Consider the following 13733-nt stretch of genomic DNA (forward strand, 5'->3'; position numbering starts at 1 on the left):
GATAGGCAAACTAGTTATACTAGTGATAGATATTGCCATTGTAAAACACGTTCAAGTCTTGTGAAAAATTGTTGCTGTCGAACCAAAGTCAATCTTTAACATAATCATAAATTTTACACGTTATTTTACTTTGCCAATCGACACGACAGATGCACGTTGAAAAGAATATGGATCGAACGTGTGGATTTTTTTTTTGGATCCTGAGAATGTTTATTTGGTTATTGGAGATTATGTCCACATCATACTAAACGAAAACAAAAAAAAAAACTCTTAAGATTTCTAGAGTGTCCTGTAAATTCCTAGCGAGGTAATTTAAATTGCTAGTAGTGTTTTGATCCTGTAAATTTCCGTTGATTTAATAAAGTAGGTGTACAACATGATTGTGCTACTTTTCTCCGAATGACCTTTCCTCGAATGTCCTTTCCCCGAAAGATCCGTTTCCCCTTAAAGTGATGCAGTTCACAGAGGTACAAGAATAGTTTTTTAGTGACAGGGTGCTGAACTAGACATACCGATAACCAATCAAAAGAAGGAGATATTTGATCGTTCTAGTCTAAACACATATTGCCAAAAATGCTGAGGACAGCCAAACTAGGAAGAATCGCCAATCAAAATGCAACAATTAATGACAATTATGAATACTAAAAACTTTTCGGGGAAACAGGCTATTTGGGGAACCGACATTCGGGGAAAAGTAGCACAACGTAAAACACATATCAAGCTCAATTGAAACTCATTTCAACTAAAAATTATAAGAAGTTTGTTTGTGTTTTCTACTAACTTACGAGTCGCAGATCATGAGATGTATTTTTTTATGTTTGCTTTTTTGACTGCAATCAATCATTCATTATGAAATGCTTTACTTTATCAGAAACATAAATTAAAGGAGCAAATTTTAACCTACTGAGTTATGGTCAAATTTTATACTGAAGCCTAGAAATTGAACTTATATTTGATGTTAAATAAATTACAAAAAAAATTCATGCCGTTTTGTAATTACGTCTATGTAAGAATACAGTAACATATTTTATTTCTTTCTTCTTTTCTCACAGTTTTAAGAAAATGCCCATTTCTTGAATAAAGGTCACTTTTGCGATTATTGATTTAAATGGCCCACTCATACAAATAGCTTCTAAAAAATCATTGAAGACGTTGTGGGGTAAAAAGTATGTAGAACGTTTGCCACAAAGACCGGCTATGGATTCGTAGTACAACCCTACGGAAAACTGCTTCGAAGTGAACCGTTCCGAAGTCTTGATGCAATATGGGCCATAAGGATGATGTAATAATATTCTAATGATGTTTTCAAAAACAAAAGTTGAAAAATAAAATTTAAAATATAGGTTCCGATTTTGGCACGGTTTCGTTTTTGGCAACTGAAAATTTCGACTTTGTTGCCAAAAACGGACTCCCACTGTATTTTATTTTACCAACTCAATATCCGTTCCATAACAACTGTGTAGATGCAGAAGATTCTTTGGTAACGATGATTATCTAATAAATATGTTTTCCCTTCCTTAATGACCCCGAGGATATGGCTGGCGCTGTATTGATTTATTGACTTTTAGCTCTGGAATTATGCACATTAATAATGCTTTGCATGGTCATTATTTTTTATAACTTATAACTTGAATAAGCTAGTTTTATAATTGACAAGAGATTCCCATGCCCTATTTAAGGCTTACAGAACTCATAAGGGTAAAAAAATACAAGTAAACAAAAATTCCCGAATTTGGCAACATCCCCAATTTGGCAACTTAAAATTCGCCCGTTGTTGCCAAAATCGGGAAGGCACTGTATATACATGTAATTTTCAGTTTTCGACATTAATAAAAACGTCTTTTGAATTGTTCGACATTATAGATGTTGACCTATTTTTTAAAGCTTCTACCAAAAACTTCTCGAGACAAAAATACAAAACTAACTTTAAATATAAGTCGTATATTTCCCCCTTGTCCATGGATCGCATCACCGACCAGAGGTGACTCCCAGATCTTTTCCTCCCTCACTAATAAACACCCTTCCCGTGGTGATTGTGGAGATGCAGAGGTATTCTCGATCTCTAGAAGCAACAATCATTACACCCTAACATTCCTTCCCCATCCCAACTGACTGTAAGGACTTGGCCGGCGCCGTTATTGATCAATAATATTAGATCTGCTAAAATTGCACTTCGAGAGTAAGTGGAAACTCCCATCCCTTATTAATTTGGATCGTAGTGCAATTCTTACCAGTTCCGATCAATCACGGAGTAGCAACCATTGACATGTACAGTCAGTTTATGCTATGCTATGCTATGCTATGCTATTCCACTTTGTGTTTATACCAATTATGCGCATGCTGTTCAAATCCTCACATGAACCTCTCAGCAAAAAATGATTGAGTTTGCATCACATCGAATCATAAATAGCCGTTTGAGTGAAATTGCATGCCAGCAAACGTAGCAGACATTAGAAATAATTAATCTTCTGGTTAGATTTATTAGCAACTTTGGAAAAAACTGCTCCGCCGACTGAGGTTCTTAATAACAGTTTACTTTGAACACAATACTTTTCATTTTTTCAGCCATAAAAACGGTGGGCTGCATTTGACGTTTCGTGAGAGGGGAATTTGGGCTGCATATGACGTTGATATTTTTCCTCTTCGCAAGTCTCTCTCAGCTCGTACCTAAAATTCGCCATCCAGATTTGTCTTCTTTTTTTTGCATTTAATTCAGCATTTAAACTGGGAGGTGAATCCAATGTGGGGTCTAGTGATTCAACTTAATAGCAACGCTTTCTCATCGACGTTTATTTGAACATTAAGCATACACTAAGGTATGATCCAAGATATTATTTAGAAAGAAAAATTGGGTAGGATGCTAGCAGGATATTATCCAAATTCCTAGCATGACTTCATAGAATTATAGGTAGGGCTCTTACATAAACCAAGATATAATTTCAAGAAAACAATTTCCGACGGAATTCGGGGCTGGATTCTTTGACCGTCTTGAACGGCAAAATATTACAACAATGTTGATCTAATCGAGTTTTAGGAGATGATTATAATTATATACCCAAGTAACCGCAAGCATTGCATCATTGCATTAATTTGATAGAAAGTCAACATTTTTTGCATTAATAACGTTACCATGCATTGCATGGGTTATTCAAAAACTGTCATGCTCTGTAGCATTAATTTAATTCAGCATTATGCTAAGCATTTAGAGTGAATATACAGGTATGCTGCCGTACAAGATTACGTAACCTCATTAAACGCACTCGAATCTGCAATAAATAAGCAAGACGATCGATCACGTTCGCACTCGCTCATTACGTTTTGTGGGATATGGAAGATGAACATGATGACTTTCTTTCATCTCGAACCACCATTTGATGATTTAAGAATATATGTATTCATTCATTTAAGGCCGCACGGGACGTCATCATAATCACCCTATCCATTTCAGGAAGCAAATCTCAAGAACCACTCCATATATCGATGCGAAAATGTATCACTATGATTCTATATATGTAGTGCACAACCCGATAAATTTTCAGCTTCATCGGTTCACTAAAACTTGAGATTTGCTTCCACAAAGTTTTGATAATTATTGTTAGAGTGAGACGAAAGATAGGGAAAATAACACGGTCTCCCGTGTCCCCTTAACTATAAGACTCTTTTATTCATAAGGAGCGAGAAGAAATGCCGATCGATTTCTCTCCCCTGAAATCTTTTCAATGCACTAGGGCTTTGTTTTGTGAGTTAAGTTCTGTTATTTCCTGTACGAGAAAGAATGGTGATTAACTAATTTCTATTGATGTTTCATTTGGTGAGGAAAGAAATCACTGTTGTTCAATCACCGAAGATAATTCGATAATTCTTTCTATTCGTAATGACTGGGCGAATAGTAATGGTTAACACACACAGTAGCTTTGTTTATAAAGAACTTTTATCCTACCTTATTACAGCAGCAGCTTTAGCACAGGACACCAATGCGCCAGGCATCTAGCACACCATCATCCTAGTTGTGGGTTCGAATCCTAATTCCAACAAAATAAAACATTGAGATGGTAAAGAAAACCATTGAAAGGTAACCAATGGATTCATTGTTTTGTTTACTTTACTTTTAACCCAAACCCTAAATATACATTATTTTAAGCAAATGTACATCATGAACCCTAAAAATACAAACATAAATGCTTTAGTATGGCTTGTGCATTAAAACTGCTTTACCAAGTATTGCATTAATTTGGTTATTGTGGGTCCCTTTCCCACTTTAATTATGCTTTATAAAGCTCTTGAAGATTAGGTCACTTTAAAACAAAATCTGATAGCACACTATACTGCCCATAACTGCATATTTGTAACATCATCAGTTGGCAACCGCTCTTCGTGCGTGATATACGTATTTTTCTAAAGCTCCCGTTTATCAAGTTTTCGCGTTTCCTTGTGCATTAGAATTTTGCGTTCGAAGCAAAATGTCTTCGCACAGGAAAAACACTTTGGTAGTGGACTTCAGCACCCTACCAAAACGTCCGACCCTAGACCAGGTGGAGGAGTTCTTGAAAAACAGAATCAACCTCGACATGGCCAACGTAAGGAGCATTCAGCTCCACCACCTCGATAACTGCGTTTTCATTGAAAGGAATAACGCAAGCGTAGCACCACGGCTGCAGAAACTACATCATCTACGTCACTCCTTTATCTACGAAGGAGTCGATTTTTTCGTCCCGGTGTATGTGGATGGCCCGCACACCATCGTTAAAATTCATGATCTGCCGCCACAGATGCCAAACACGGTGATCACCAACCACATGCAACAATACGGCAAGGTAATTTCAATCCATAATGATGTGTGGAAAAACTATTTCCCTGGGGTGCCGAACGGAGTTAGAGTTCTTCGGATAAGGATTGAAAAACCATTGCCGTCAATCGTTGTTGTGGACGGTAAACGCAGCTAAATTAGCTACCCGAAAGACGATGTAAAACAACAACGACGCACATCATCAAACACAACCAAAACATCCACTGCCAAGGAGATAAAAAACAACCTCTGTGACGCACAATCAGCTAATTCCGTTGACGGTTCAAGTGACGATGACGACGACAATGGGGACGAAAACGACAATGACGACGACCGAAACAACAGCAGTAGCAACGTACGAACGAATGAAACAATTGTACGTACCGGGAAGAGACGGTTGTCAACTGAGACCAACATCAGCAGTGGAACAACAGCAGACAACGAACCGAAACGATCGTGCAGCCAAGGTAGCCAGAATGCCGATACTAGAAATGATCCTGAGTGGAAAGTATATCAAACTCGTTCGAGGAAAAAATGAATACGATGTTAATTTGAATGTTATATTTTTTACCTATAGACACGAATGCACTACAAAGTGTAAAGTGTCTCTAAAAAAATATATATATTTGTAACATTCGACAAAAGTAGGCATTGAGTAAATGGAATACCAAGTGTGCATTTTATGGCAGTATGGGAGAAAACTAAAATTTTAAAAAAATACCAGGAAATCAAAAGTGCTTATTTGAGGCTGATATTTTGTACAACTCATATCGCATACTAGATGAATATTCAGAAAATAGTTCTGATAGAAATTTTATTGCTTTTACATTACGAGGCTCATTTATAATCTCAATGTGACTGTTATGCGGTTATAATTGTCAATGTGACAAAACAACTTGATATTTTTTTCGAATTTTCTAGAACAATCTCACAGATTTCAGTAAGTTGATCGAAAGTATTTATCATTTAATGACTCTCCATGGTATTAACTCCTATTTGTCAAAAATGTCGAATGTGACTGTTATGTAGTTATGGGCAGTATAGAGCAAACATAAAGTATTCATATATAGCTTCGTGATTACTTGGGTACTGTAAAACATATCCCAATCAACCAACTGCAGTGACTCTCGCAAAGCACCTATATCGACACGGTTATTGTCACGATACTGGAAAGAACTCAGAACCCCGGTATACACCTCTGTGTCTAAAGAAGCAAATATCATGCCATGATATTTGCGCACAGGAAAGTCTATTTGGTTGCATCGTAAAATATTGTCAGGAACATTTGTTAGGAATAAATCTAGCTGCGAACAGCCGTTGATATGGAAAAAAGTCGGTTCAACTCCCAAACATTCAGTACCATGGCCGATCAACACTTCTTGTAATCTAGCAGTCCTACTAGAGTGTACATCAAAGAGATTAGTATTGAAATCTCTTAGAAAATACACTCCACTGTACTCAGTTCCGTACTGGCAAAGCAAATCGTTCAATCACAAAGAATGTATTCTGTGGAAGAAATATTTTCTGACAAATCAAGAGTTTTGTGAAGACCATGCTTAACGTACATTAGAACACCTCCGCCAAGTCTACCTAATCTGTCGTTTCTTATCAAATCATAGCCATCAATCGTAAGAACGTTATTATCAGTCCGGCTATTCAACCATGTTTCACACACGCAAACAAACTACAGCAGTCATAATGATCATTTGTTTCAGCTCAATAAATTAAGTCATACGACGAGCACATATACTTTGGCTGTTTAAACAACATATTGATAATTTTTCCGGTAACAACGCAGATTTCATAACCACACCCGGAATACTCCAATTCGAAGAGGCAGACGAGATTGAAACGGTAATTAATTTGGGCACCCATACTACATCTACAATACAAAAAATGTTCAAGTCATTAATACAAATCATTTACCGCAATTCATTATTATCAAAAGTGTCATAAGATGCGAAAAATCTTATTAGAGTTTATTTGAATGATAAAACAGCGCAGACATTAAGGGGGCAGGATCCGTCATTGATTTCGGAATTTTCAAAAGCAGTTTTTTTGTTCAAAATCAAGAAAATTTACAGGAAAATGTGTTCACTGTATTCTATTCTCCAACTGATACACAGTGAACACATTTTCATCGAATTATTTTCAGTTTTGAACAGAAAAACTGCTTTGGAAGTTTCGATGATGACGATGATTACAATGACGGAGCGTTGAACGTTAAAACAACAGCATTCCACATCCCAGCAACAGCAGCATCAACAGCATCCGATAGGCGACATCCCAGCAACAACAGCAGCAGCAAAGTGATGAATATACAGCAACAGAAGATTTTAGCTTTTAGGAGGGGAGCCAAAGGATAATTTTTAGGGAACAGATCAGAAGGAAGTAAACAAAAACTTCAAAGGAGAAGGTAATATATAAGAGACTTTCAGATAGCATAGCATAGCATAGCATAGACTGACTGTACATGTCAATGGTTGCTACTCCGTGATTGATCGGAACTGGTAAGAATTGCACTATGATCCAAATGAATAAGGGATGGGAGTTTCCGCTTATTTTCGAAGTACAATTTTAGCAGATCTAATATTATTGATCAATAACGGCGCCGGCCAAGTCCTTACAGTCAGTTGGGATGGGGAAGGAATGTTAGGGTGTAATGATTGTTGCTTCTAGAGACCGAGAATACCTCTGCATCTCCACAATCACCACGGGGAGGGTGTTTATTAGTGAGGGATGAAAAGATCTGGGAGTCACCATTGGTCAGTGATGCGATCCATGGATAAGGAGGGAAAATACAACTTAAACTTAAAGCTAGTTTTGCATTTTGTCTCGAGAAGTTTTCGGTAGGAGATATAAAATATACGTCAACATCCATTATGTTGAACCATTCGAAAGATGTTTTTAGTAATGGCAAAAAGAAAATATATATATATATTTTAAATAATATAAAAATATATATGTATATATTTTAAATAATATAAAAAAGGAACGATGCCGACACTTTTAGTGACGAACCAAACATAGTTTGTTTGAAAATTACAGAAGAGTAACGCTGTACATTATTGTCTTGAGATAGGAGTTTTAAAATATACGTCAACATCCATAATGTCGAACCATTCAAAAGATGTTTTTAGTAATGTTATAGAGAGAAAATATATGTATATTGAAATTATATAAAACAGGCAAAATGCCGACACTTGTAGTGAAGAACCATTCAAAGTTTATTTGAACATTAAATTAAATAACGTTTTCATGAAAATATGTGTCATTATAAGCATGAAACGAGCTCACCAGTTGGTAATCCATCCTCGACTTAACACGGATATCTTTTCGTACTCACACAACGCGAACCGTAAAACTTCTCGGCGTCCCGAAAACGAACCGTCTTGTTTGGGCTCTCCGAAACACTGCCCAGCAAAACTCGCGAAACGAAAAACAATCTCCCAGCGTCCCAAAAACAAACCGTCTTGCTTGGGCTCTCCGAAACACTGCCCAGCAAAAATCGCGAAACGAAAAACGACTCCCGGCGTCCCGAAAACAAAGCGTCTTGCTTGGGCCCTACGAAATACTGCCCATTAAAACTCGCGAAACGAAAAACAATCTCCCAGCGTCCCGAAAACAAAGCGTCCTGCTTGGGCCCTCCGAAACACTGCCCAGCAAAACTCGCGGAACGAAAAACAACTCCCGGCGTCCCGAAAACAAAGCGTCCTGCTTGGGCCCTCCGAAACACTGCCCAGCAAAAATCGCGAAACGAAAAACGACTCCCGGCATCCAGAAAACAAAGCGTCCTGCTTGGGCTCTCCGAAACACTTATATAAGAGACTTTCAGATAGGATACAAAGGAAAACCTTTTGGATAGGAAACATGGGAAGTATTCATGAGATTGTCAGAGGAATAGGGTTACGAAGATTGTAAGAGATGGTCCAATTCATCAGAGGACTTAACAGCAACTCCAAGATCCTCCTCATTCCGTTTGATGTACACAACTGCATTTCTTGTGAATACAGCATGTAGTCGGCTTTCCTTTTTTAGTTGTATAGCTTTTGATCGTAAGTTTCTAGCAGCAGGTCCGAGAATTTCATTCACATAAACTCATTTGTTTACGGAGAACCCGATATCAGAGACAACTAGACGTCGGGAACGTAAATTACGTGCGTTTCTCTGAACCGTAATAGCGAATTGGATCAGAATATTTGATGCGTTACCACTACTACCAGATCTTCCAATTAAACAACGAACGTCAACCATTGGTATGTGATCTTTGCTGTATCCAAGAGAGCAACACCAAACCTTGAAAAAAGACATCAGATCCTCTCCTTTACAAACCGTACTCCACTAGCAATCAAATCGTTTGCTCTCATCGATGTTTCCATGGCATGTGTGGTGTCTATTTCTAGCGATGGTCGAAGTCAACTCAGCGTAGATCTTATTGTTCTCCTCTCGCAATTTGTCCATGTCCGTAGTGATTTCTCGTTTGAGACCTTCAATTTCCGAGGACAATTTCTCTCCCATCATCTAGATTTCCTCTTTCGTAGAACGTTGATACGAGATGAACTGCGATTTCATCAGATTAGCCAGATCGCCGACGCTCATATCGTTACTGAGACTGGATCCTTTGGTGGTATTGTTACTACGCAGCGTTCTCTCGCTATCACACATAATGACGAGTACAATCCGAATGGATAAAACGGGATGGAATAGAACAATAACTGCTCGAAAATTATAGCTTTGGCAACTGCAGATGTATTATAGAACTTGTTTTAGAAAAGAGTATCAAAAAACAACTCTAATCTGAAGCTTATAACTCAATTGACGGATAGAAATCGTTTGATAGGTGATCATTTGTTTAGCAGCAGTAGTTTGTTGGTTTTAGCTGGTGTTTTACCATGGATATTCGCAAATTGTGAGCACCAACTACTTTTATGTGCACTTCATTCTACCGTATGATACAACACTGATTACTGATACTGACTAAACACAACGTTAACTGATTTATTTATTTTGAATACTTTTCAAATTGTTTCGCCAAAATTTTCTAATGTCGAAGTCATTTGAAATTTCAGTCGATCCAAAGGCAAAAAAAACTGTTTTTTAACAATGAAATTTTTGAAAAAAATATCATAAATTCATGTAAAAATTAAATGAACAATATTTAAAAACATTTTTGGTCGAAATACCTACAAAATAAGATTGATTTATTGCGTTTCAAATGAGCCATACGGTTTGTTAATAAAATGTGTTATTATATGCATGCAACACGAGAGTGCATATCACGATTACTAGGATAATATAGATCTTTTGAGCAAAGTTTGATGCAATTTGGGGTTAAGTTACTAAAAGAACATGGCATATCCTTAACGTTCGACAATCGACCATTGCAACCAGTATGAGCATCAAAAATTCGTTTTCTGTTCAAAAATGTAAATTTTTCGATGAACATGTTCACTCACTGTGGTTGAGGAATAGAAAAATATGAACATATTTTCATGTAAGTTTATTTGAATTTGAACGAAGAAACTGCTTCTGAAAATTTTGAAATCAACGACGTATGCTGTTCTCTTGAATTGAGATGGGCCGTGCATTTTCTTGTCTTTCATAGATTTCTAGGGTAAAAATTTATTAGGGTAAAAGAAACAGAAATTAATTTGTCCTCAACGTAATTAGTCTAGCCACCACATCGGTGGTGCCAGATGTTTGTGTCTGTTTCGGCTAAGAATGAAGCCATTTGCAAAGTGTATACGTCAGCCGACTTTAATCGTAGGAACAGTATTGTTCCTGCTAAGGAACCATGTGCACCTAAATGCTAAGACTAGAGGGGCTTCAGTTATTTCAATTATAAAGTATCACGAGTTCGTTCCATCAGGTTTTGAAAATTCCTAATGTAGTGCGCAATTATTTTAAACTTAATTCAGGGTACGACAAAGAGTATAAACAAATAAGTTTTTATTTTATCCCTACTATGGGTACATAACAAAATTATATCAGCGTATAAAGATCGGCGTATAAAGAATTTTATTATAACAATGTTAAAATAAACAATTAGAAATATATTCAATAAATATAAAATATTATGTTAAATATTTTTTTGAATAAGCCCCAACGAAATTATATCATACTAAGATATGAATATAAAATATAATATATATAATGTTAATTATATTTTTGTTATATGCCTCTATTTGGGATTTCAGCTGTGTTTATTGAGAATCTTTGTTTATTGTAGGCAACAATTACATATTTCCTTTGTTTTCATAAATAATACGTATCATTGAAAATAACTTAAATTTAATGTTGCTTCTATGCTTTTGTGATTACATTATTTGATTTATTTGGGTTTATGTTGTGCACTTTTATTGAAAATGCTTTTTTTTGCTCCATATCTCCCGTTGGATTTACGTTGAGTTTCTGAGTATCCTACCAAAATGTGAACTTATTTTGATTAAAAATGAGGCTGCTCAAGTCCTCTTAGTTTATATGAGGGGCTCAAACGCAAGGAGGTGTAAGCGACATTTGGGCCGGTTTTGAGTTAAGTATACTGAAAGATTCTACTGTTTACAATGGTATTTTGAAGTTTTTTTCAATCAACAGAAAAGAACAGAATGATTCGTAAGAGATTGGCTTGTTTTTCGGTTCCCTTTCAGTTTGAATATAATTAAAAATTGCTGAAAAATCTTCTAAATCGATTTTCTCAAAACAAAGTTTTTGTCACTTAAACCTCATTGCTTCCATGTGAATTACTGTAAATATATTAAGGTACAATAACTTACATACTACATTATTTGCCTCGATGTATTGTAAAGATTGTTAGTATGTTTAATTATGAAAAGACATCTATTTGTAAATGTTATTATTTCCAAAACATCCACTGCATTTTTTTCGACAAAATTATTTTGAGCGATAACTCAACGCAGAACACAATAACTGCAAGTGCCAACACTCCAACCACCAAAAACATAACCTCTTTCAATGCCCTCATGTCGACTGTAGTAGTTTGATTGTCACTTGCAACGAAACCTCCTCCCTTACGACGACTAATATACGACAGTCGTGCTTCGAATCTCATGTGGTCCGTTCCGTACACCACAAGCCCATTTTCGACAAACTGCTCCAGAATACGGTTGAATGGTTCTATAAACACTGAAGTAACCGGAACATACATTGCCGAATAGAACTCGTACGCTGCTTCAGGAATGACGTGAAGCAGATCCTCGCCCGTTTGCTTGTCGTAGAAGCGAGGAACGAGGTCTTCGATCAAATCCTGCGGAAGAAAAATTGCAAATGACCTGGTCGAAGCAAGTTTGAACATGAGTTGATCTGGTTCCTCTTCTTCCAGCATTATCCGATTCTTCAGGTTATATTTGGTGACTGTCTGTTCGTCGTACTTGAAAAATGCCGTTACAGATGGTTGCAGCGATATGTTGAGCGATGAATCCATAAGTTCCTGTATCGTTTGAATATCTCGGCTGCTGTCAGCCATGTTGACCTCTTTAATCATGTTTCCCTGAAACACACTATACGTGATCAGCTGAAACCAAATCAAAGTCATCCAATAGATTCGTTGAGATGAGATTTCACGTATCGCGATGGTTATGTTGGTCATAACTGCGTAAGTCATGAAGACGGATGATATCCACGTAGTTTCTGATTTGCTTTCCTTTGGATGTATCTTTAAACTGCAATGTTCAAAAATCTGAAATCCCACCGGAAACCAAAGCAGAATGGAGAAATATACAACTAGAAACTCTGGTGCAAGTGCCACTAAGCGAACTTCCCTTTGTGGATGAAGGTAGTAGTTTTTGGGTACTACATATCTGAAAGGGGTAACCAAATTTGGATGCAGAAACTGCACGTTGGATGCACCTTCTAGCGGTAAAATGATTCTTGCGTTTGCCAAGTCAGTTCTACCGTACTCTACATCACCGAGGGCACCTGAGAATGTTCCGTTTGGCAGCCTGTATCCAAAATTTGAGCGATCACCAACGCTGATCGGCGTCAGATTAAGCATACTAGCCATAGACTTGAGAATCGGCCGATCAACCAAGCGTGCCAATGCATTATCATACACATAACTAGTGTTTGGTCGATCATCGGTTTCCAGGTAAAACTGTGTCACCTACAATTCAAGGTATTTTGAATAAACTATGGTTTGCATTTAGTTTGTAGATCGATCAAACCCTGAACAGTTTGTTTTCTCTTTTCACGAAGTATGGTGATATCTCCACATTCCGACCAATGGTAGGAAGGTCACTTCCACTTTTGCATTCGACTCTCAAATCCATATTCAACTGACAACTTGTCAGCTCGTGACCCACGTTTAACACAATCGATCGATGAAATAATCGGGAAGCCTGCCGAAGTGCTCCTGAATTGCGATTGATATCCCCTTTCACAATAAGCATTGCCAGTTTTTCAAAGCTATACTTATCGACGAAGTGATCAGTAAGTGAAAACTTTGTTTCCTGGCTGCCTACCAACAGCACGCCGTCGATGGTGAGATGCTGAGTTTTAGTGTCTGCCGTGAGTGAGTATGAGCACATTTAATGATAGAAATCAAATAACAGTGACAATGTCTTACAGTTTTCCAGTGTCTCGTACGTGGTGTAACTCAGTGATTCAGCAAATATGGCTGCTCGTGCAGTGCACTGTGACCAGTCGGTGAACATATGGATGATGCAGATTGATGAAACATTCTTGAAACAAAGAAAGAAAAACGAATGATGATGAACTGTTTATAGTGATGCAAACAAAATTTTTTGATGTACACTATCGTGCAAAAGTTTGGGTTCACCCCTTCAAAAACATACGAAAGTTTTTTGTCCATAACGCTCTTACATGTCTAATTGAACCTCTAATATAACGCATTCGAGAGGCTATGAGGTAAACTTAAATCTTATATTCTTTGAAAAGCACTCGCAAAATTTTGACGGAGAAATGTGAAAAC

General features: G+C 37.1%; 1 protein-coding gene across 1 annotated transcript; it reads right to left on the reverse strand.

Moving 5' to 3' along the window:
• Nucleotides 1-11639: 11639 nt before the first annotated feature.
• LOC110674310 lies at nucleotides 11640-13298 on the reverse strand. Its single transcript, XM_021838596.1, has 2 exons — nucleotides 12967-13298; nucleotides 11640-12905 (listed from the first exon to the last, which is right to left on the reverse strand). Exons 1-2 carry the CDS (start codon nucleotides 13189-13191, stop codon nucleotides 11640-11642), a joined length of 1491 nt encoding a protein of 496 aa, XP_021694288.1. The 5' UTR covers nucleotides 13192-13298.
• Between the last annotated feature and the right edge of the window lie 435 nt (nucleotides 13299-13733).

The sequence above is a fragment of the Aedes aegypti genome, chromosome 1 (assembly GCF_002204515.2).
Source record: "Aedes aegypti strain LVP_AGWG chromosome 1, AaegL5.0 Primary Assembly, whole genome shotgun sequence".
Taxonomy (NCBI): Eukaryota; Metazoa; Arthropoda; class Insecta; order Diptera; family Culicidae; genus Aedes; species Aedes aegypti.

Bases quoted from the DNA above. Each gene is read 5' to 3' on its own strand.
- LOC110674310 (XM_021838596.1), bottom strand. From the start codon at position 13,191: ATGCTTATTGTGAAAGGGGATATCAATCGCAATTCAGGAGCACTTCGG. The intron at 12,906-12,966 runs GTTTGATCGATC...CTTGAATTGTAG, and splicing joins GAGAAAACAAACTGTTCAGG to GTGACACAGTTTTACCTGGA.